The sequence below is a fragment of the Prionailurus viverrinus genome, chromosome F1 (genome assembly GCF_022837055.1).
Source record: "Prionailurus viverrinus isolate Anna chromosome F1, UM_Priviv_1.0, whole genome shotgun sequence".
NCBI lineage: Eukaryota > Metazoa > Chordata > Mammalia > Carnivora > Felidae > Prionailurus > Prionailurus viverrinus.
Genome location: NC_062577.1, coordinates 66542749 through 66565665, shown reverse-complemented (window position 1 = coordinate 66565665; position 22917 = coordinate 66542749). Strand labels below are relative to the sequence as shown.

The 22917-nt window shown below is 58.7% G+C and overlaps 1 protein-coding gene across 1 annotated transcript in view; it reads left to right on the top strand.

Annotated features, from left to right (window-relative positions):
- IL6R (interleukin 6 receptor) overlaps positions 1-22917 on the top strand; it is a 42353-nt gene that overhangs the window by 3755 nt on the left and 15681 nt on the right. Inside the window, exons 2-6 of the mRNA XM_047840340.1 lie at positions 11424-11675; positions 12485-12608; positions 14205-14386; positions 14625-14791; positions 15242-15383. Coding sequence (XP_047696296.1) covers positions 11424-11675; positions 12485-12608; positions 14205-14386; positions 14625-14791; positions 15242-15383 — 867 coding nt within the window. The remainder of the gene's footprint in view (positions 1-11423; positions 11676-12484; positions 12609-14204; positions 14387-14624; positions 14792-15241; positions 15384-22917) is intronic.

Below are 22917 nucleotides of genomic sequence, written 5' to 3'. Positions count from 1 at the left end.
CTGCGGGACATGCTGCTGCTGTAGAGCACGAAACAGTTTCTTCCAGACCCTTTCTGCTGCTTCTTCCTTTACCCCTCTCTGGACCTTCTCTTCTCCGCCTGAACACAGCCCATCGTCACCGGTGATGGTTCAGGTGTGGGGACAGGTCTCTGCCCAGCCCTGCCGCGTACAGATGATGTGAGTTTGTGTGAGTGAATTTGCCTCTTGGAGACTCACTGTTCTCATCTAGAAAATAGAAATCATTGTACCAGCTAAGCGGGTGGTTGTAAAGAGGAAAGAAGATATCATGCAGAGTGTATAGAACAGTCCATAATGCAGAGCAAGTGCTGAAGAACATATAGCTAATAATCCACACATTTGGGGCGCCTGGGTGGCGCAGTCGGTTAAGCGTCCGACTTCAGCCAGGTCACGACGATCTCGCGGTCCGGGAGTTCGAGCCCCGCGTCGGGCTCTGGGCTGATGGCTCGGAGCCTGGAGCCTGTTTCCGATTCTGTGTCTGCCTCTCTCTCTGCCCCTCCCCCGTTCATGCTCTGTCTCTCTCTGTCCCAAAAATAAACGTTGAAAAAAAAAAATCCACACATTTGAGAAAAGTATTTTTTTTTTTTAATTTTTTTTTTCAACGTTTATTTATTTTTGGGACAGAGAGAGACAGAGCATGAACGGGGGAAGGGCAGAGAGAGAGGGAGACACAGAATCGGAAACAGGCTCCAGGCTCCGAGCCGTCAGCCCAGAGCCCGACGCGGGGCTCGAACTCACGGACCGCGAGATCGTGACCTGGCTGAAGTCGGATGCTTAACCGACTGCGCCACCCAGGCGCCCCGAGAAAAGTATTTTTAAAGCTTTTAAAAAATGTTTACTTACTTTGAGAGTGGGGGAGGGGCAGAGAGAGAGAGAGAGAGAGAGAATCCCAAGCAGGCTCTGAACTGTCAGCGCAGAGCCCGACCTGGGGCTGATCTCATGAACCGTGAGATCACGACCTGAGCCGAACGAAACCAGGAGTCAGATGCTCAGCTGACTGAGCGCCCCCAGGCGCCCCTTGAAAAAAGTATTTTGAGCTCCTCGTCTGTTCCAGATGCTGCTCTCAGAATTGTGGATGCTAAAATGAGCAAAACAGACAAAAATCCTGGCTCACTGGGGCTTCATCCTATGGAGATGTGAGCTTGATACATAATATGATGGTTACTAGGGCCAAGGAGGAAGAGTAAGAGGGGGCTGGAACCGTGCGTAGATATAGGGGCCTATAGCGTGGACCTTTCTGAGGGAAGGCCAGGGAAGTTCTCACGGAGAGGATGATATTTGGATGAGGGCCTGAAGGGAATACGAAAGCATTCAGGGATCCCTTAGACACCAGTTTGGCAGGGAAAGTCCGTCCTCTTTAGCGCTGTGATGCTCTCTGATCCTGAGGGCCTGGAACAGAGGGCTCCCTGGGGACACTCGCTGGACAGGAAGTGCTAAATGTCGCATCATTAACTGCCATCGTGGCAGGAGTCTTTAGAAGAGAACCTGGAGGCCTGGAGTGATGGAGGAAGGCTTTTAGCTCTCAGGCCCCGCCCCCACCAAGCCCCAGGAGCTTCCTGTGGGTGATTAACCTGTGTGCTTTGCTCTCTGGGCTCGAGATCCAGAGAGGTCTGCAGCCCCGGGCAGGGCCAGGTGGTGCCAGGTGGTGCCGGGTCCAGGCTTGACGTCTCTACCCCTAGCAGGCCCCCCGCTCACACCTGCCCTCTGCTGGCTCTGCTCTGGGGCCCCGAGGCCCTGCATCCAGGCTGCCTCCCCCGCACCTGCTCTCGGTTTCCCTCCAGCTCCCAAGTCCCCTTCCTGAGAAGCATCCTTCGGTCTCTCCTCCGAATGTGTTACAGTAACGGTTACACAGAGAGGTGTGCGCGGTTCCACCCCTCACGGCAGCCGAAGGCGCTGGACCCCGGGGTTGGACCCCTGGCGCACGTGGGGTGGGCCGTAGGATGGCACGTTTCGTTGGAGGGGAGATCCGGAGGTCGGTTTTGGACGCGCTGGAATGGAGACGTCTATCAGACAACCGATGACGGACGCCGATGAGATGGGACGCAGGAACCTGCGGTTTGGGAACGAGGACCGGGCTCGAGGTGTGAATGTGGGAGTCTCTAACAGACGTGTTCTACCCAGCCTTGAGAGTGGCCGGCCTCACGCGGGGCGAGTGTAGCTGGAGAGGGGAGGCCCGGCCGAGCGTGTGAGGCTGGCAGCAGAGGGGACCCAGGAGGTGAGAGCAGTGAGGTCAGGGGCAGCCAGGAGAGTTGGAAGCCCCGTGAGGATGGCTGGGACAGTAGTGCACTTGGGTGGAGGCGGAAAGCCTGGAGTGGATTCATGAGCGGACGGGAGTGGAGAAACAGCACCGCGGGCGTAGGCCCCTCTTGTGAGGAGGTTAGCTGTAAAGGGGGTGAAGAAATGGAGTGTGCCTTAGCCGGACGAGTGGGATCCAGCAAAAGGATTTCTAGAAAGATGACCGGACTGTCTGCCCGCTTGCATGCTCACGGGAGTGATGCGGCACAGACCAAAAGTGGACAGAGGTGAGAAGCCGCTGAAGCAGTATCCTTGAGTGGGTGGGAGGAAATAGGGCTCAGAGAGGTTAGCAGCCTGCCCGAGCTCACACAGCAGGGAAGTGGCAGGCGAGACTCCGAACCCTGCCCTTTGCACTAAATCGTGTGTGTTGCCGATTCCACCCCCGCTGGCCCCCGAAGTGCAAGGATGCCAAGGTCACCTTCTCTTCACAGCATCCTCGTCAGAGATTCAGCAACACCATGCCGTGGGTGTGGCGGAGACAGCGCGCTGTGGCCCAGAGGGAGGGTCCTGTTGCCTCCTCTCACCGACTGAACGGTGCTCAGCGCCCCCTCCCTCGTGGGCGTCCGCGTCACTTTCTCCCACGCCGTTGCAAGCGTGGTCCCTACCGGCGAGCTTTCCCGAAGAGAGGCAGCTGGTCTGCGTGGGGCCGGTGGTCCAGGCCTTCTGGCTGCTGCCCACTCGGGGCAGGGCACCTGAAGCCTAGGCGGACGAGACTTCTCACCCGGAAGTGGGGCTTGATGGGTGTCTCTGGCCCTGAGAGCGCACCGGCTGGGAGGAGGGGAGGCCACAGCAGGACTTTGCTGCGGAAGAGGGGAGAGACGCTCGGGCAGTGGCAGCGGGTGTAGCACTTACGACTGCTTGCGTTTCTGGAGAGATCAGGTGCATCTGGAAAATAGCGCTGAGGTTCTCACCGCAGTCGTCTAGTGTAATCCTCGACACGGCCTTTGAAGGAGGTGTTCTTATGTTTCCATTTTATGGAGAGGCTAAGAGGAGGCTCACGGCTGTGAGTGACGGCCGGGGCTGGGGCTTGGCCCCTGAGCCCGCACCCAGTGGACTAGGAGAGAGTTCAGACAAAGAACTTGCTCATGAATGTTGCGGTGTTTCATTGTATGGGTCTGCCGGGTCCCTCTCACAGGCCCCTGCTTACGGCCGGCCTCGCTATGCTGCTGTCTGCAGGGCTGCAGGGGACGAGCCCCGCCCCTCCTGGTGCAGGCGTGTGGGGACACGCAGGGCAGACTCCTCGCGGGGCGAACGCGGGTCCTGGGGCGTGTGCGTTTGTAATTCTGAGAGAGGGTAGCAGCTACCCCCAGCAGCGAGGGGAGAACGGCTGTGACCCCTGCACCTTTGCCAAGTGTGTTACTGAGCTGGTTGCTCCGTGGAAAATGGCATCTGTGTGGAATTAATTCGCGTTCACTTTATCTGAGTGAGACTGTGCAGGTGTTTTCATGTTTGACAGACGTCTGCCTCGTCTGTGTCTGTGGCCTGTGTGTTCGCGTTCATTGGGCTGTGGGTCTTTTATTGTTTATGGGAGCTCTTCATATGTTAAGGACTTTATGATGTGAGTTATGAATATTTTTCTCCAGTTTGTCATTTGTCTTTTGACTTTTTGGGGGGAGATGGTGTTTGCCGTGCAGATTATTTTTACTGCAGTTAGATTTATCAATCTCTTTTACGATGTCTAGGCTTTGTATCGTACTTTAAAAAATTTTTTAATGTTTATTTTTGAGAGAGAGACAGAGTGTGGGTGGGGGAGGGGCAGAGAGAGAGGGAGACGCAGAATCCGAAGCAGGCCCCAGGCTCCGAGCCGTCAGCACAGAGCCTGGCACGGGGCTCTAACTCAGGAACTGTGAGGTCATGACCTGAGCTGAAGAGCTGAGCTGAAGTCAGACGCTCTCAACCGACTGAGCCATCCAGTGCCCCATGAACTAATTTTTAAAAATTGTGGTAAAGTACACATAAAATTTGGGGCACCTGGGTGGCTCAATCGGTTAAGCGTCCGACTTCAGCTCAGGTCACAATCTCGTGGTCCGTGAGTTCGAGCCCCGCGTCGGGCTCTGGGCTGACCCCTCAGAGCCTGGAGCCTGTTTCAGATTCTGTGTCTCCCTCTCTCTCTGACCATCCCCCGTTCGTGCTCTGTCTCTCTCTGTCTCAAAAATAAATAAACGTTAAAAAAAAAATTAAAATTATAAAAAAAAAGTACACATTTATCATTTTAGCCATTTTATTTTTTAAAGTTTATTTATTTATTTATTTTTATTTAAAAAAAATTTTTTTTTTCAACGTTTATTTATTTTTGGGACAGAGAGAGACAGAGCATGAACGGGGGAGGGGCAGAGAGAGAGGGAGACACAGAATCGGAAACAGGCTCCAGGCTCTGAGCCATCAGCCCAGAGCCCGACGCGGGGCTCGAACTCACGGACCGCGAGATCGTGACCTGGCTGAAGTTGGACGCTTAACCGACTGCGCCACCCAGGCGCCCCTATTTATTTATTTTGAGAGAGAGAGTGTGAGCCGGGGAGAGGGAGAGAGAGAGAATCCTAAGCAGCCTCTGTGCTGTCAGTGCAGAGCCCCACGTGAGGCTCCATCACATGACCGTGAGATCGTGACCTGAGCCAAAATCAAGAGCTGGAGTCTTAACCAACTGAGGCACCCAGGTGCCCCTCATCTTAGCCATTTTAAAATTTTTTTTTTTTCAACGTTTATTTATTTTTGGGACAGAGAGAGACAGAGCATGAACGGGGGAGGGGCAGAGAGAGAGGGAGACACAGAATCGGAAACAGGCTCCAGGCTCTGAGCCATCAGCCCAGAGCCCGACGCGGGGCTCGAACTCACGGACCGCGAGATCGTGACCTGGCTGAAGTCGGACGCTTAACCGACTGCGCCACCCAGGCGCCCCATCTTAGCCATTTTAAAGTGTGCAGTTCGTTAGACAGACTAAGCTGTTTGGGTTGTTATTTCCGAACCATTTCTAGTCTTTTTCTGCTTCAGTCCGTTAGTGCCAGTGCCTGCTGCTCTCACAACTGTGGCTTGCAGGTGTGGTGGGCTGATTCCCCTCCCCTCCCTCCACTTCCTCAGAATCCTTCTGGCTGCGCTTGAACTCTAGAATCCGTGTGTCCAGTCCAAAACATTCCTCTTGGTATTTTTATTGGGGTCACGTGGAGTTTGGAGATGGGTGTAGGGAGCACTGCCATTCACGATGCCGCGTCCTCCTGTCTCAGCACGTGGCGGGGCTGGGGGGCCGGGGTCCTTCCTGGCTTTGCGGCTGCCTGCTGCCGGTTCCGAGCCGCCTCCTTCTTGGGGACGCGGGGCAAGCTGGACCGATGGCTGTGGCTCACAGGTGCGTGTGCGTGCAGGTGCGTGGTGCGTGTGCGCGCCCACGTGGGGAGGGGTCGTAGGCCCGGGCTCAGGCAGCGGTGGGACCTTGGGAGCTGACTTGGGGCCTTCATTAAAATGTGTGTGGCCGTGCCTCACGCACAGACCAGCGTGCTCAGCGTAAACCTGCAGCTTGGTGAATTGTCACAGATGGCGTGCCCCTGCGGTTGCCCCTCACATGAGGAGCAGACACGACCAGGCCCCCCCCCCCCCCACCATGCTGTGGTGCCTCAAACCGTTAGTCACACAGGTCTAGAGTGGAGGGCGGTGGGCAGCGTTTGGGGGGCGCCTGGTGGTGCCATCCGCGAGCCGGCCGAGTTCGGAGACAGGACTGGCTGTGCTCCGGGCCGGCCGAGGGGTGGACACGACCAGGGGGGGCGGAGGGCAGGGTCCAGTCCCCCCCACGCTGCTGCCGCCCGTGGGCACCTGGCCCCAGTTGGCCTGAGGGGCGGCCCTTCCGTATCTTTTCCTCTAATTGGGTGCTAATCTCTGAGAGGTGACCGGGCCAGACCTGGGCAGGGCCAGCACATTCCCTCCGAGGCCGCCGGGGCAGGGTCCTGGGCTTGTCTCTGGAGGACTTGGTCCGGGTGCTGGTCCGCGGGCCAGGCATCCAGCAGCACCTTTGTGTGGGTCCCGAGGAGCCTCCTCTCCCCGCGCAGGGCGTGGTCACAGTGCGGAGCCAAGGTACACAGGGCTCTGCCAGATACAAGGCAAATACAAGCAGGTACAGCACTGCAAACGAGAGAGAGGAGGGGTGCGGCCGCGGGCAGGGGAAGAGGCGGGGTGGGGGGCTGAGCTAGAGAAGGCGGCTGGCCTCTCCCTGCGTCCCGGGGAGTTTAGGCCGGTGAGTGGGTGCCCTGTGAGAGCAGGAGTGTGTGTGTGTGTGCGCGCGCGTGTGCGTGCGTGGAGGGTCTCACAAGCTGCTGCCCCGGGGGACGGTCAGGGTGCTTGGCCCCTGACTCCTGTAAGAGCCCTGCACCCACTACTCCGGTGGGGGGCTCTGCCGAGGGGGCCTGCTGCCCTCAGGTCCCTCCACCAGCCTCCATGATGGGTGGAAAGGCACGGGAAGAGTGGGGAGAGACGGTTGGCAGGCAGCCCGGAGAAGGGGGAGCCGGGGGGGGCCCAGAGAGGCCCCTGCCCGGAGGAGAGAGACGCGTGGCCAGACACACCTGGAGCCGATGCAGACTACTGCCCTCGATAGCTGTGCGAATTGGGCAAGTTCCTGAACTTCCCTGAACTTGTGTCACCTCAGCCGTGATATGGGACGGGCTTTGCCTTCCCAGCGAGGTGATCTCGAGGAGCAGCAGGCTCGTGGGTGAGCCGCTGAGCTCACGATCGGTGGTGAGCGTTATGATTGTCACGTGGAGACCAGGACGTGTGTCCCAGCTGGTAGACGGAGAGCGCTGGGGACGTCTTCTGGGCTCCCCGGGACTGAATTCCGCTTCTGGACACAGGTACCCACGTTCCTCTGGAGGCTTCGCAGCAGCCACTCCCTTCCAGTTCAAGGCCTTTATTGCCGAGAAGGGACCTGGTTTCTCCGTGACCCCTTCTGAGACCCTGGGCCTCTGCAGCCGGAGAGGCTGGAGTCCGTCCTGTGGTGCCAGCCGGCTGGTCAGCCAGACCCGAGTCCCTGCTCAGAAAGCAGGGGTGGGATTCGCAGGCGTGCACTAAGCCTGGGTCCTCCGCGGCCGTGCGCTGGGGAGCTGGTTCACCGCTTGCATAAGTGGGGCGGGGAAGCGAGCCTGTTTTTGCTGGCAAGAGCGGCCGCGAGCTGCAACAGAGTTGAGAAATTTATCTCCGTGGGCATGTTTTTCTGATTATTGACATTTGCAAGTTTACTTGAGGAGGGAAAAAAAAGTAGAGAAACAGCAAAGCTGTTTCGGTTTCTGGCACCTGACCTTCGGTCTGGAATGGGGCTCCTCCCCGCTTCCCGGAGCTATGGTGTAGAGCCCCCCGCCCCCCCCCAAGGGGGCTCCAGTGCCCCAGGGAGTGGGCTTGCGTGGGGCTATAGGGCCTCAGCTCTCTTCCTCTTGAGGAAGGGGAGGCAGGGAGGCTGTGGACCCCCTCCCTTAGGGCTTCGCGGGGAGAAGACAAGCATTTGTCTAAGGGCACAGGGGTCCGGCTACATCCCTGTCCAAAGCAAAGTCATCAACTATTAAATAATAAATCTATCAATTGTGTGTTTTCAAGCTGAGACAGATAATAGACGTGCTTCCTGACCTCCGAGAGCTGACGACCCCACGTGGCAAGATGCCGGAGGCAGGAGTGGGGGCAGTAGGGAGGGACCTTCAGACTTCACAGACAGAGACTGGGGCTTGGCCCGGGGCCTGTGAATCGTTGATGAGACCAGGGATGGGCTCGGGCCTCCTGTCCCCTCCACGCCGGGCTGCCCCCGTCGGCCCACAAGTGCCTGGCTTTCGGGGAGGAGATGTTGGAGCTTGTTTTCGGGAGCGGACACTCTTCAGATCTTGGGCCCCGGTGACGTCTTGTGGCCTCTGCGGGACGCTTTCCTTCACAGGAAGCTGGGGAGCAGGGTGCCGTCGTGCGTCTGACACTAGCCGTGGGAAGAAGGAAGAAAACTCCCGGCCCTGGACTGCCCACCTCCCCTCCCCTGACTCTATGCGATGTCCTGGTGGAGCCGGAGGGGAGGGGGGGACAGCTGGTTTGTTCTCCAGGTGATTGGAGGATACACAGAAGGAGGGACAGGGCTGGCTCCCGTCAGGGGCTGGGGCTGGAGTCTCCTGCTCTCCTGGCTTCTGTCTCGGCCCCTGAGGACCCCAGCTGCTGCCCTCTGTGGCCTTTCTGCTTGGTGCCTTTTCCAGCTGTTGCGTCCTGATGGGATGCCCCTCCCTGCGGCTCCGCTGGTCAGACCCCCCCACTCAGTGTCCCCTCCCTGGATCCCTCCCCTCCACACATCCTGATGTTTATGTCGGGGCGGCCTGTATTACAGGCCGTTGTAGGTTCCCTGCAGGGTTTTGTGTGGGGTTCAAGGATGGCAGTGTGGACAAAGAGGAGGCTTGGTGCATAGTGGGTGTTTGCTGTGAGTGCTCCCTGAGCACTTCTGACCTGGCACAGGACGGGCACAACCATCCTGAGTTCTTCAGGAGGGCGGGCCCTGGCCCCACACAGCTGGCAGGTGCTACAGGGGTGCTGCCTGTTCGGTGTCGGTGCGCAGGGTCAGCTCCGCCTGGCGCCCCATCGCCGGGGGGTGGGGGGAGCGACTGAACAAGAAGGGACTCTCGGGGGCACTCTGCTCACCCGCTGTGTCTCCTTCCTTTGGCCCTTCCCTCTCAGGGAGACTTGTTTTGGGAGGGGGGTGGTTCCTGGCTGCTCCAGGGAGCAGACAAACAGAGGCACACGGGGAGGGACCATGACCTTGAGTGGCCCAGGGGATGGGGCCAGCGGGGCTGAGGGCCCCAGGGCAGTGAGGGAGCACAGGGCCCGAGGGCCGGGGAACGCACTCTCCCCCACCTGAAGGAGCCCACTGTCACCCTTTCCTGTCCCCTGTCCCCTTGTTCCCTGCCCCACCTTCCCTCCTCCTGAGGCTGAATGCCTTGGACAGACCCAGGCTACGTAGCTTCTTTGTCTTAAGCACCTGCACACGTTCATTCTGAGAGTGACGCGGCTCGTAGAAAATCCCCAAAGTACAGGAAGACGGGAGGAGATCACTCTAGTCTCAGCCTCTGGAGGGCTGGGCGGACGTGGCAGGAGGCCAGGGGCCCCGAGGCTCCCGCTCGGCCACGCGGTGCCACGGCCCGGCTCAGAGCCTCGTCAGGCGTGGGGCCGAGTGGGTGGCTGGGTTGGCTTCAGCATGTTTGTTTCCTGTCGGTCTTTCTTGTCTGTCTGTCCGTCCAGTGCGTACTGCTTTCAGAAGCACAGTTAACACAGTGCTGTTCACAGGTTCTGCAAGAAATGTACCTCGCAGTTTTTTCTCAGTAGGCTGTGCCCAGCGTGGGGCTTGAACCCTCGGCCTTGAGATCAAGAGTCGCAGGCTGTACCTACTGAGCCAGCCACGTGCCCCTAGAAGAGACATCTTTTGAAGAAGTACTGGAACAAGCAATAGTTGCCAATAGCTGGTTTATGATTAATCACCCTCATTTAAAAAAAAAAAAAACAGTGACTCAGTTTTAAAGATTCAGAAAACCATTACTCAAGCTCCTTGTCAGAGGGAGGCCCTCACGCTGCTCCCAGAGCTCTGTTTTTGTGGATGAGAAGAAAAGCCTATTTATTTGCTATTTCTCTGAGCTGGCCAGTGCTTTGCCATTGTTAGAGCGAGCGGGGAAGGAACAGCCTGTCGTTCAGGCTGGTCCCACACGCGGCAGGAGCTTCCGTGGGCGGGGGGGCGGGGGGAGGTGACCCCCAGAGCCGGCAAGTGCAGAAGGGGGCTCCCTCCGGCTCCACAGCGTCTCCTGGTTGTGCCAGGCTCCCCGCTGCCCAGCGTGGGGCTTCCCGGGGCACGTGGGAACCCAGCACCGGGGGGGGGGGGGGGCGGGGGGGGCTTTCCGTACGGAGCCCCTGTGCCCAAGGGTGCCTCACAGGCACCCTACATTAAGCGTTTACTAAGCACCTACCAAGTTCTTTGATGAGTGCTAGCGGGGGCTCACCGTCTCGCAGTCATGGTTGGGGATGGGGACAGTGTCCTGTGAAGGTGCCAGTGAAAGCGTGAGCCCTTGACCTCCACCTGGACCCGCACGCGGCCTCCTGTCTGTAGGGTGCTGTAAGCACCACGCACACCAGCAGGCAGTCCGCGTGGCAGGGTCTCGTCCTTCCCACAGTGCTGGCGATTTGTGCGTGAGCTTGACGTCCGTGTGAAGTTTTATCCCCAGAGCCGCGTTGTCGGTGGAAAACGGAAACGTAGAACTGTGGATGTGGTGATGAAAAGTGTTGAGTGGTAAAAATAAAATCTTAAAAATAAAAAAATGAACTTGGCTGCCTGGTTGGAGCATGTGACCCTTGATCTCAGGGCCATGAGTTCAAGCCCCACTTTGGTGTAGAGATTACTTAAAAATGAAGTGAGTCTTAAAAAAAAAAGCGTTGGGTGGGTCTGGTCTTCTAAGCATAACCTCATTCGGGCGCACGTGCAAGTCATCATGTGGACCGGACATGCCCATCAGGGGACCTTCGGCTTAAACACACTGGACTGTGTGTTCAGTCCTGAAGCAAAAGGACACGTGTGACACGTCCGAGTACCTCTCGGGGGGAGTCTTGGGCAAATGACCCAGCGCTGCACGTGAGAAAGTCGAGAGCCACGCTGCGACATAGAAAACCCTGGAAAGGACCCGCCGCCCTCAGTGTGGGATGGGAGATAGCGTGAGGGAGACAGCAGCCGGGGCGGGGGGGGGGGGGGGGGGGCTAGTCCAGCTGGGGGCTGAGGGACGGCCTCAGGGAGGGGATAGTCAGGCTGAGACCTGACCCAGGAAGTCGCGCGGGGAGTGTGTGGGGGGGGACCAGGAGGCAGAAGTCCCTGTGTGCCCGGCCTCACGCTGGGGACTCACACCGGGACAACACCAAGCCTTGATGGGTTTTCTAATCGAAGGAGTCGGGGGCCGGGGCGGCTTCGGGGGGGTGGGGGGGGTGGGAGGCCGTTGCCCTAATTGGGCCGAGGTAGCTGTGGCCCGGGGGGCCGGCCGACGGGCGGTCTCAACAGGTGGGCAGTTCTGACTCCTGTGGCTTCTCGGGTCAGAAGCGGAGTCCTTCCTGGTTGCTGTGGGCTTACGGGGTGTCCTCTCTGTCCCCAGAGGTGCTGAGTGATGTGGTGACCGCCCGGCCTGGGGCCAACGTGACCCTGACCTGCCCGGGCGAGGAGCCTGGAGACAGTGCCACGATTCACTGGCTGCTGAGGAATCGGGTCCCAGGCTCACAGCAGGAACGGGGTGCTGGCATGGGAGGGAGGCTTCTTCTGAGGTCGGTGCAGCTCAGCGACTCTGGAAACTACTCCTGTTACCGCGACGACGGCAGCCTGGCTGGAACCGTGCCTTTGCTGGTGGAAGGTCAGTTGTGTGCTCAGAGCGCCCCAGCTGTCCCTTCCAACTGCTGTTATTTCTTTGGCCCGACACCTACAGGGGGAGACCCACTGACATCTGCCAGCAGTGAGACTGGAGGAGGCTCCTCGTGGGTGGGGGCGCGTGACTGACAGGGACCCCACCCTGCTGCCCGAGGCCGGGTTGACAGCCGGAGGCCTGGAGTGCTCCTCCTTCGTGGCTTCACCTCTGTCCCCTCGCTGTCCTCGCTGGCAAATGTGGTTAATTTTTAAAAATTTTTTAATGTTTTTTATTTATTTTTGAGGGGGGGGGAGGGGCAGAGAGAGAGAGAGAGAGACAGAATCCAAAGCAGGCTCCAGGCTCCAGGCTGTCAGCACAGAGCCCGATGTGGGGCTCGAACCCACAAACCATGAGATCATGACCTGAGCTGAAGTCAGACGCTCAACCGACTGAGCCACCCAGGCGCCCCTTTTTAGTTTTTTTTTTTTTAATATTTATTTATTTTTGGGAGAGAGAGAGAGAGAGAATGAGCGAGGGAAAAGCAGAGAGAGAGGGAGACACAGAATCCGAAGCAGGCTCCAGGCTCTGAGCCATCAGCCCAGAGCCCGACGCGGGGCTCGAAGTCACAGACGGCGAGATCCAAGATCATGACCTGAGCTGATGTCAGACACTTCACCCGACTGAGCCACCCGGGCGCCCCAAATGTGGTTAATTTTTTACTTACTTGGAGTTGTTGCAGAGATTGAATGAGTGAGTGTGGGGGGGCTGTTTGGCCTCAGGGCCGTGCCCCCCTCACACTGGCCACCCTTTCCCTTCAGCCCCTCCCGAGGAGCCCCAGATCACCTGCTTCCGGAAGAGCCCCCTCAGCAAGGTGGCCTGTGAGTGGGGTCCTCGGAGCCCCCCCTCCGGGACGACCAGGGCCACGCTTCTGGTGAGGAAGTTGTGAGTATCTGGGTCGGGGTGTGTGTCTGCATCCCTCACCGCGGCCCCGCGGGGGGCACTGGCGGCCAGCAGTTCCCAGACATCCTTGTCGTCAATGCAAAGTCATCCTTTGGGTGGGGAGGAGGGAGCGGGGGACTGGGCGGGGTGGGGCGGGGCTGCGCTTCCAGCCGGCCACCAGCGGGGGGGTGGGGGGGGTCATTTTCCTTGTTTAGCAGACGGAGAAGCTGAGGTTGAGAGACTGATTCACTTGTTTGAGGCCATCTTGCTGGTAGTTGCTCTCCCAGGAATCACATCCCAGCCTGTCTGGTTTTATTCAAAATGCCAGATCTTGGGCGTTGCCCCCAGGGAGAGATGTCCCAATGCCAGGAGAGCGGCGGCCTGCTCCTTATCGGCTCCTTATGGGCCTTGACTGGGAGCCTTTATCAGGCTCCTTCCACTAGAAAGGCCTGGAGAGGAGTAGGCTGGGGCCCGGGGGAGCGGGGCTGGGGCAGGAGGTGGAAGATGACCCTGTGGTTAGTCCCTCTCGGTCCCAGAGCCTCAGCCCTTGCTCCGGACGTTTGCAAGGGAGCCTGAGCTGAGTTTTCAGAGCGTCAGGAAATCCAAGCAGTGACTGCGCCGGGGGACTGGTCTCTGCCGGGTCTGTCTGCAGAGTGTCGCATGCTAATATTAATGCTTCGGGCTCCACGTAGAGCTGTGTAGACTGCCTGTCTGCAGAGGCACCGCGGCCCATAGGGAGAATCGGGACCATCTGGAACCTACAGCCGGGTCGTTCGGGTGACAGTTCGGGGCCTGGCAGGTGTTCGTGCGCAGCCTGCTCGGGGCAGAGGGCCGACCCAGGTGACGCTTGAGCTGGCGGACTTTGCGTGGGGGCTCATGCTTCCCTCCAGCAGCTGCTGGCACCTGGGCCCCCTCCTGAAGTGACCAAGGGGGAGGGGAGCCGCCACAGGGCCCTGCGCCTGGGGGGATCACACGGGCCCCTGGGAAGAGGCACGTGCACGTGGGGACGCCCTCACCCCCTGTTCTGTCTCCCCGGTCCTTCCCTCGAGTGCTGGGTGAGGTCAGCAAGAGCCTTGGGCTAGGCGCTTACTAGAGCCCCACCCCTCCCCCCCCACCCCGGATGGAGGTAGGATGGTGTTGGAGGGAAAGAGGCGATGACTCCCACTGGGAACGCAGGAGCAGGTTTCCCAGAAGGAGAGAATTTGCCCTGGGCCCGGGGTCTAAACCTGAATCAGCAGTGATCTGTCCCCCTGAGGCAGGGCGAGTGGCTGCTGGGGCCTTGCATGCCCACACATGTCTTAAGTGGGGAAGTCTCAGGCCTCCGAGCCAGGTAGGCCCCGATCTGACTCACCTCGAATATGTGAATATTTCGTCAGCCTGCCAGAAACTCTCTCCCTCCTCGTGATGGTGATAGTGATCGTGATCGGGCCTGGCCTCGATCCCCCGCACTGACCGTGAAGGCTGTCCTGGTCCCCTGAGGGGAGGGGGAGGGGGGAAGGGTCAGGAGCACTGGGCCTGCAGGAGGCGGTGTGCCCGGCTGCCCACCCCCCTCCCAGAAGGGGCAGGAGCTGGTGGTGAGGCTGCGTGTCCTGTGTGCAGCGGGACCAGCCCCATGGGAGACTCGGAGGAGCCGTGCCAGTACTTTCCGGGGCCGCAGACCTTCTCCTGCCAGCTGGCAGTCCCTGAGGGGGACAACTCCTTGTACGTGGTGTCCCTGTGCGTCAGCAACGCTGCTGGGAGCAAGTCCAGCCATCCCCAAACGTTTGAGGGCTATGGAATCCGTGAGTAGGCTCTTTGGGACCCCCGCCCTCAGCTGCCTCTGTCCCCTCTGACTGAGGGCCACTCGAGACTTCGTGGGGGGCAGGGAGGGGCTGGCTGTGGGGTCTGCTGAGCTGGTGCCTCTGGGCCCTTACTTGCCGGAGGGGAAGGGGGCTGGGGGAGGGGGGAGGGAGAGGGGGCTGGGCTGGGGTCCTGCCTGCTCCCCGGCTTGGCTCGAGCGTGCCTGCTCTTTCCCCACAGTGCAGCCTGACCCACCTGTCAACGTCACCGTCACTGCTGTGCCCGGAAACCCCCGCTGGCTCAGGGTCACCTGGCGGGACCCCCCGTCCTGGAACTCCTACTTCTACAGGCTGCAGTTTGAGCTCCGATACCGGGCCGAGCGGTCGAAGACGTTCACAACGTGGATGGTAAGTTCTCCTTCGACTTCTGGACGGAGAAGGGCACCGGGTCCTCGGGGGCAGTGGGAAGGTTCTGGAAAGAACAACGCGGCTCCGGGTCCTGCTTTGTGAGTCGCCGCCCGAGTGGCTGTGGGTGAGTCCCTGAACCGTTCTGAGCCTCCGTCGTCCCGTCTGTCAGGCAGGATGAGGGCATGGGGCCCTCCTCTCCGAGGCTCTGTGTGGGAGGATGAGTGTGACCCGGGGAGGCAGGTGTGCCGCGGGTGTGACAGGCGGGCTTCTGTGAGCATGACGTACAGCTTCCGCCTGCAGGGGCGGGGGGCCCGGCCCGCTCTGGGCCGCAGGGGTGACGGTGCGGCCAAGTCGCTCACGGGGCCTGAGACGGCGCAGCTGGGGCGCGGGGCGCCCAGGGCATGCTGTCCCCGGGGAGCTGCCGACCCGAGCCCCCTCCCCCCACCCCAGGTCAAGGAGCTCCAGCATCACTGCATCATCCATGACGCCTGGAGAGGCGCGAGGCACAGGGTGCAGGTCCGGGCCCGGGAGGAGTTTGGGCACGGCTCCTGGAGCGCGTGGAGCCCGGAGGCCGCGGGCGCCCCGTGGACAGGTACCGAGTGGGGTTTGGGCGGGTATCCCGGTCTTAGCAAAGTCAGCCCAAAACCAGTGGTGAAACAGCAGCCACTTTGGAGAGAGGCCAGCCTGGCCTCTCCTGTGCTTCCTGTGGGTCCCTGGCGACACGTGCTCCTGTCCTGCGGCCACTGGGACGCGAGCGGTGGCGGGGGGCGGGGGATCGCTCCACAGCTGGGGCTCCTCAGAGAATCTGTAGCTGTATTTAGTGAACCACAGTTACTAATATTTCCTATTTTTAAAAAGATGTTAAAAAGATGAACCACAGTTACTAATATTTCCTATTTTTAAAAAGATGTTTAAAAAGATGTTAAAGGCAGGGGTGCCTGGGTGGCTCAGTCAGTTGAGCAACCAACTTCGGCTCAGGTCACGATCTCGCAGTCCGTGAGATCGAGCCCCGCGTCAGGCTCTGTGCTGACAGCTCAGAGCCTAGAGCCCATTTCAGATTCTGTGCCTCCCTCTCTCTCTGCCCCTCCCCAGCTCATGCTTTGTCTCTCTCCCTCCCTCTTAAAAATAAACAAACATTAGGGGGCACCTGGGTGGCTTAGTCAGTTAAGTGTCCCACTTCGGCTCAGGTCATGATCTCACAGTTTGTGGGTTTGAGCCCCATGTCAGGCTCTGTGCTGACAGCCCAGAGCCTGGAGCCTGTTTCAGATTCTATGCCTCCCTCTCTCGGACCCTCCCCGTTCATGCTCTGTCTCCCTCTCTCTCAAAAATAAATAAACGTTAAAAAAAAATAAACAAACATTAAAAAAAAGATGTTCCAGGTAAAAATAATTGCCTTTGGGGAATGATTGAAATTACTGTGGTTGTGATAGAACATGAAAAATTCTGCAAAAATATGAGAAAAATTATCATCAGTATTTTTGCCACCTAGAGAAAACCAGCGAGAGAGAACATTTTCATAGGTTTCTTTCCTTTCCTGAAATATGTGTGTGAGTGGGGGGAGAATACTGTGAGCATTTTCACATTAAATACTTTTGGAAATGTGTTGTGCAGTAACTGCATGGTTAATGTTTTCTTAAGTGTTTATTTCTTTTGAGGGGGGGGGGGAGAGAGAGAGGGGGGGGGAGAAACAGAGAGAGGGAGACACAGACTCGGAAGCAGGCTCCACACTATCAGTACAGAGCAGGACGTGGGGCTGGAACTCATGACACTGGGATCAGGACTTGAGCCGAGATCAAGAGTTGGACGCTCAACCACTGGGCCACCCAGGTGCCCCCAGTGTCTTGTCTTTACTTCCGAAATTTTCATCAAGTTAGTACGCTCTCACGGCGAAGAAGCGAAGCAGGGCTTCTGGGAACAGTGGCCCTTGTCCCCCACTGGCCACCTCCAGTCCTGCTTTTGCAGAGGAAGCTGCTTGGCCTGATGCCCCTCGTTCTGCTGGTGCCTCCCGAACTCCGAGCAGCAGGCCAACACGGCTGCCTTGCCTTTTTCCTGAGGAAACGATTTGAGATGTCTTGAGACACCTTGATTCCTTGCTGTGAACGATTAGGATTCAGCAGACCCAGAGCCAGCGCAGGAACTTCTCAGATCGCAGTGCGTAGAGAGGCCGTCCAGCCTCTGGTTGAATGCTTCCAGAGGTGGAGAGCTCACTACCCACTGCAGCAGCCCACTCCATTGTTCGCAGTGTTTCCATTATAGAACGGCTTCCACACGGGCTTCCGGCTGCGCTCTCATTACCTCAGAAGCACAATCGAAACAAATGAGTTGTTCTTAAATTCCAGGCAAGTAAAACAAAAAAGGGAATACAGTACCCGTTTATTGAAGACATGGGGATAAAGAGGAAAAGGTAGAAATGAGGGGAAAAAGGCGATGGCCCAGGCCCACCTGGCTGGCACGTCCTCGCACCGCAGCCCCGGGGGGAAGGCTCGCACACAGAGGTTGGTGTTCTTCCCCCGGAAGAGACGCGGCGTTCCCCCTCCCCCCCTGCTTTGCCACATGAGGCCCGTGCCTTTCGTGTCCCGGGGAGCCGGGCGAGTCGCCGTGGGCTCTTCCTAGTTGGATGCGCTTAACGTCCGGTGCAGGCTCAGATCTTCGCCGGCCCTTTTCCCGTCACCCGTCCGTCAGGGGCAGCAGGCGGGTTTCTGCCAGACCCTCTTCCCAAAGCCTATTTCCCGCAAAGACTTGGGTGGGGAGGGAGGCCTGAGTCCTCTCTCTTACTTAGGGGGACTGTTTAAATCCATTGGGACATCCCTCAGGCTAGATTGTGGTGACCTGTCCACGGTTCGATTTGTACACACTTGGAGCCCAAACACGCTCATCTTCTGAGTGCTGAACCTGACCGGGGCCCCGGAGCCTTTGCAAGGGGAGAGAGCTGTGCACAGCCCCGTGTGCGGGAAATGCTTCGGACGCACACCTCTTCGCTCAACCACTGGATTCAGATGGTCGCAAACGGCTCCAAGAAATTGCTTTGTTGGAAAGTTCTTTCTCTTTAGAAATGTTTAATCGTGGTGCAATTTGTACACATAACTTAAAATTTACATGGTAACCGTTTGTAAGTGTATTAAAATGGTAGAAAGTACGTCCCCACGTCCACACCGCTGTGCGGCTGTCACACCGTCCATGTCCCAGAACTCTTCATCCTGCGAAACTGAAACTCTGTCCCCGTTAAACAGCGCCCCCGCCCCCGCCCCTGGTGTCGCCGTCGTCTCTATGCGTTTCGCTGCTGTCGGGCCTCATAATAAGTGGACACCCCGCGTCTGTCCTCGTGACCGGCCTGTTTCCGTAGCGTCGAGTTCATCTGTGTAACACGTGTCAGAATCTCCTTCCTGTTTGAGGCTGAATAATATTCCATCGTATGGAGACACCGCGTCTTGCGTAACTGCTCCTCTGTGGTCGGGCACTTGGGTTCCTTCCACCTTATCTGTGTTGTGAAAAATGCTGCTGTGAACACGATGTGTATGTATCTGTTTGGTCCCCTGCTTCCCGTTCTGTTGAGTACAGACCCAGAAGTGGAATTGCTGAATCATATAGTAGCTCTATTTTTAATTCTTTTGAGGAACTATCGGACTGTTTTCCACAGTGGCTGCACCATTTTACATTCTTCTCTTTTTTTTTTAATTTTTTTTTTAACGTTTATTTATTTTTGAGACAGAGAGAGACAGAGCACGAACGGGGGAGGGGCAGAGAGAGAGGGAGACACAGAATCTGAAACAGGATCCAGGCTCTGAGCTGGCAGCACAGAGCCCGATGCGGGGCTCGAACTCACGGACTTCGAGATCGTGACCTGAGCCGAAGTCGGACGCTTAACCGACTGCGCCACCCAGGCGCCCCAGAACAAGAATCTTTGGGACAATTTTCAAGAACATCACCAGGGTGATGCTGCTTTAGGGGATAAAAGATCAGTAGCTTTATCCTCAGACATTATAAAATTAAAAACTTTTTAATGTTGACTTATTTTTGAGAGAGAGACAGAGCATGAGCGAGGGAGGGGCAGAGACGGGAGAGACACAGAATCCGAAGCAGGCTCCAGGCTCCCAGCTGTCAGCACAGAGCCCGACGCGGGACTTGAACTCACGGACTTCGAGATCGTGACCTGAGCCGAAGTCGGACGCTTAACCGACCAAGCCACCCAGGCGCCCCAGCATTCTTCTTTCTTTAAGTTTATTTTGAGAGAGAGCGTGTGTGCAGGTGCAAGCAGGGGAGGGGCAGACGGGGAGGGAGAGAATCCCACGCGGGTTCCGCACTGTCAGTGCAGAGCCCGACATGGGGCTCGAACCCACAAACCGGGAGATCGTGGCCTGAGCCGAAATCAAGAGTCAGACGCTCAACTGCTCATCTAAGCCACCCGGGCGCCCCCGCACCGTTTTGAGTTCTTATCAGCAACGAACAGGGTTCCGGTTTCTTCACATCCTCATGACACCTGTTATTTTCCGGTTTTGTTTGTTTGTTTGTTTTGAGACTCGCCGTCCCACTGGCCGTGAGGCAGTACTGTGGTTTTGATTTGCTTTTCCGTAACGATTAGTGGTGGTGAGCAACTTTCTGTGTGCTTCTGGCCACGGGTGCATCTTCTTTGGAGGAGTGTCTGTTCAAGAAGAAAGTTCTTCCTCGTGTCAACCCAGCGCTGCCCTCCGGGGTGACCCGAGCCCGTCAGCTGGTCTGCTCTGTGGGCCTCCGGGCCCCGCATCCGCCTGCCTTTCTCTTTCCAGGCTGTGGTGCAGCCGGCCCGACCCGCGGGGCTCCCCGTCTGGCTGCCTTTTCCCGCACCGGGTCTCACTTGCGGATGTCCCTCTTTAAATGACTGACCTGGTCCCCACAGAGGGAGCGCCAGCCCCGAGGACGGCCTCTGACGTTTTCGCCGTCGTTCCTGTGGCTGGAGCGAGCGTGGGGCTCACACACCGCACCTGGCTGCTTCTCGCATCAGCCTCGGAAGCGCGGAGACCCCGTCCCGTGCGTGTGTGGTTTCGGGGGGTCTCCAGGGCCCCAGCGGTAAAGACGCCGAGAGACGGCCAGCCGTTGCCCCGCTGTGGAGGGCAGAGCCAGGGGAAGTGCCAGGGGCTTTGGGCTGGACACCAGGGAGCGCCGTGGGAGTGAGGGTTAGCGCCCCACCGCCAGCACAGTCCCAGGGCCGTTGGGCTTGTCTGTGCCCTGGTACCAGGGCGCTCCCCAAGCGCAGGACCCCCGCGTGCAGGCCGCGCCTGCCCCCTGGCCTCGGCCTGGGGGTGCTGACCTCGGGGACGCGGGGGTCGTGGGGAGCACGGCGGAGCGCGGAGCCGGGGCTGGTGACCCGCCAGAGCCTCGGCCGGGCCGTGGGGCAAGTGGGGACGCTGTGGTGCGTCTCGCTCCCTTCGGGGAGTCGTCTGTAAAACGGGCTGCGGGCTGTTTTCCGAAGGAAATGCTCCTGGTGACGCACTTCCTGCCAGTCTGTCCCGGCTTCCGGTGCCGTCGCACCCGCGTGGGTCGGGGGAGCCAACGTGTGCGCCCGGTGTGTCCTCTGTGCGCGTGGGTCCCGGCTGCCCTGCTCGGTGCTCTGTGCCCGGGTCCCGCAGGGCAGGCGGGTGTCGATGAGCACGCCCAGCGTCGCTTTGCCTGTCTGCTCGTGGCCGGGCACGTACCGTCTGCTGTCCTGGCGTGTCGGAGCCTGGAGGTCTGGTGGCTGTCTTGTGCGGCCGCCAGGCCGGCCGGGACCGAGAGCCCTGGTGAAAGTCTGCACGAGGCCGGAGAGGAGACGTCCTTCCACGCACGGGGCGTTGTGGGGCCGCGGCGGCCGCAGGGCGGCCCAGACAGAGCCGGGGAGGCTTCCCCGGGGGTGGGGGGAGGGGTTGTGTCGAGTCCTGGAGGGTGTGTGGGACTGTCCCCACAGAGAAGGGGACAGCAGGCCGGCCGTGCAGCGAGCAGAGGGTCCAGCACCCGCACAAGGTGGCTTGGGATGAGGCAGGTGCTGGAAGGCCTGTTCCAGGCAGGGGCGGCTGGTGCAGGGTGGAGAGGGCCCGTGCGGCTTGGATCCCCCCGCCCCCCAGCTCTCCGGGAGGCCAAGTGAGCCCCCCAAGTGAGAGGGGCGGTCAGCCCCTCTCGAGTGGGAGGCCGCCCTCCAGGCCCCTCCTCCCGCGGCCCCGACAGGGTGGCATCGAGCGAGCCCCTTTGCAGAGCGAGCGTGGGGCGGGGGCCTGGGCAGCCCTTCGGACCCGCTCCCACAGCGTGCTCACCGCGTGCGGCCTGGCCCCGGGCGGGTGCTGGGGCTTGCGGGCACAGGAGCCCTTGGGGTGTCCCGAGGCCGGAGCTGGGGGCCTCCCCGAGCCCAGGTGGGAACGGCCGGGGTTCAGGAGCCCGTCGGGCACAGGTTTCTGCAGAGGCTGTGCCCCGAGGGGCCTCCCAGGGCGGCCGCCAGCTGACCCCCACGCCTGGCCGCTCACTCACCTCCCCATTCCAGCGGCCCCAGGCACCTGCACACGTGTGTCCCACCACCTGGGGGGGCCGCACCGGTGAGCCCTGCCTGCACGCTGCCCGGTGCACTCACTCCTGCGCGCTGGGCCTCCACCGGCTGTGACATTTCTGAAGAGAGCTTTAGGGCCATATAAGGTTGCCAACCTTTAGAGGTTCATTCGTTTTTGAGAGAGAGAGAGAGACAGACAGACAGAGACAGAGTGTGAGCAGGGGAGGGGCAGAGAGAGGGGGAGACACAGAATCCGAAGCAGGCTCCGGGCTCCGAGCCGTCAGCACAGAGCCTGATGCGGGGCTTGAACTCCCGGACTGCGAGATCATGACTTGAGCCGAGGTCGGACGCTCAACGGGCTGAGCCACCCAGGCGCCCTGTGGTTGCCAACTTTTAATTTTGCTCAGTAAGGATGTGAATAGTTAAGTAAAATGTAGCTGTTGCCGTATTGCCATTTTCCATCGTGTCATAAAGAAGGGGTGAGACGCTTCGGCAGCCAAGCTGCTCCCCCGAGGTTTTCTCCTGTGGCCTCAGACTAGGGGCTCTCTGCAGACCACCCCGGGGTGCTTGGGGCCCGGCCGCAGGGGACTGTCAGCGCCTCCGTGAGGGCTTTGGTGTTTGCACCACGGGAGGAGCAGTGATTGGCTTTCTGGTTGGTGGTTTGTGGCCTGTGTAGGCAGCTGGGAGGCAGAGACTGAGCCCAGAGTGGGTGGCCCTGCAGACAGCTGTCCCCTGGCCCCCTTCCTGCGGGCGCCTGGCTCTGTGGTTCGTCCCCCTGTCCCTGTCCCCTCACCTCTCTGCAGCCTCGGCCTCCTTTTTTCTTTTTCCGCTTTTTATTCTTGGCCCACTTGTTTCGCTCTCTGTACTCCTACCCCTGAGCCCTGCCCTTAACCGGTCATAATATGCAATTTAAAAATATTTTGTTAGAAAAAAATGTATGTTCTCTGCACCTCCCCGGTTTTATTGAGATACAATTGACGTATCATGTCGTATTAGGTTCAGATGTACAACTTAATGACTTGGTATTTGTATATGTTGCTGAATGATGATCACACCGTCTGTCCATCACCACACATAGTTACAGACAGTGTGTCTCTTGTGATGAGAGCTTCTAAGATCCAGTCTCGGCAACTTTCAAATAAGCAATGTGGGCACTGTTCACTGTGGTCGCTGTACCGTGCGTCGCATCCCCAGGACTTGTTATTATTTTGTAAAAAATGTTTACAAAGTTTCTTTATTTATTTTGAGAGAGTGCATGGGAGGGACCGAGAGAGAGAATCCCAAGCAGGCTCTGAGCTGCCAGCACACAGCCTGAGGTGGGGCTCGAACTCACGAACTGAGAGATTGTGATCTGAGCTGAAATCAAGAGGTGGACGCTTAACCCACTGAGCCAGCCAGGCAACCCCCGTCCCCAGGACTTGTTACGTTCTTTGTTCCCAATTCTGAGGTCAGTTCTTATTTATTCATTCATTCATTTATTTATTTATTTATTTATTTATTTATTTATTTTAATGTTTATTCATTTTTGAGAGAGAGAGAGAGAGCGTGTGAGCAGGGGAGGGGCAGAGAGAGAAGGAGACACAGAATCCGAAGCGGGCTCCAGGCTCTGAGCCGTCAGCACACAGCCCGATGAGGGGCT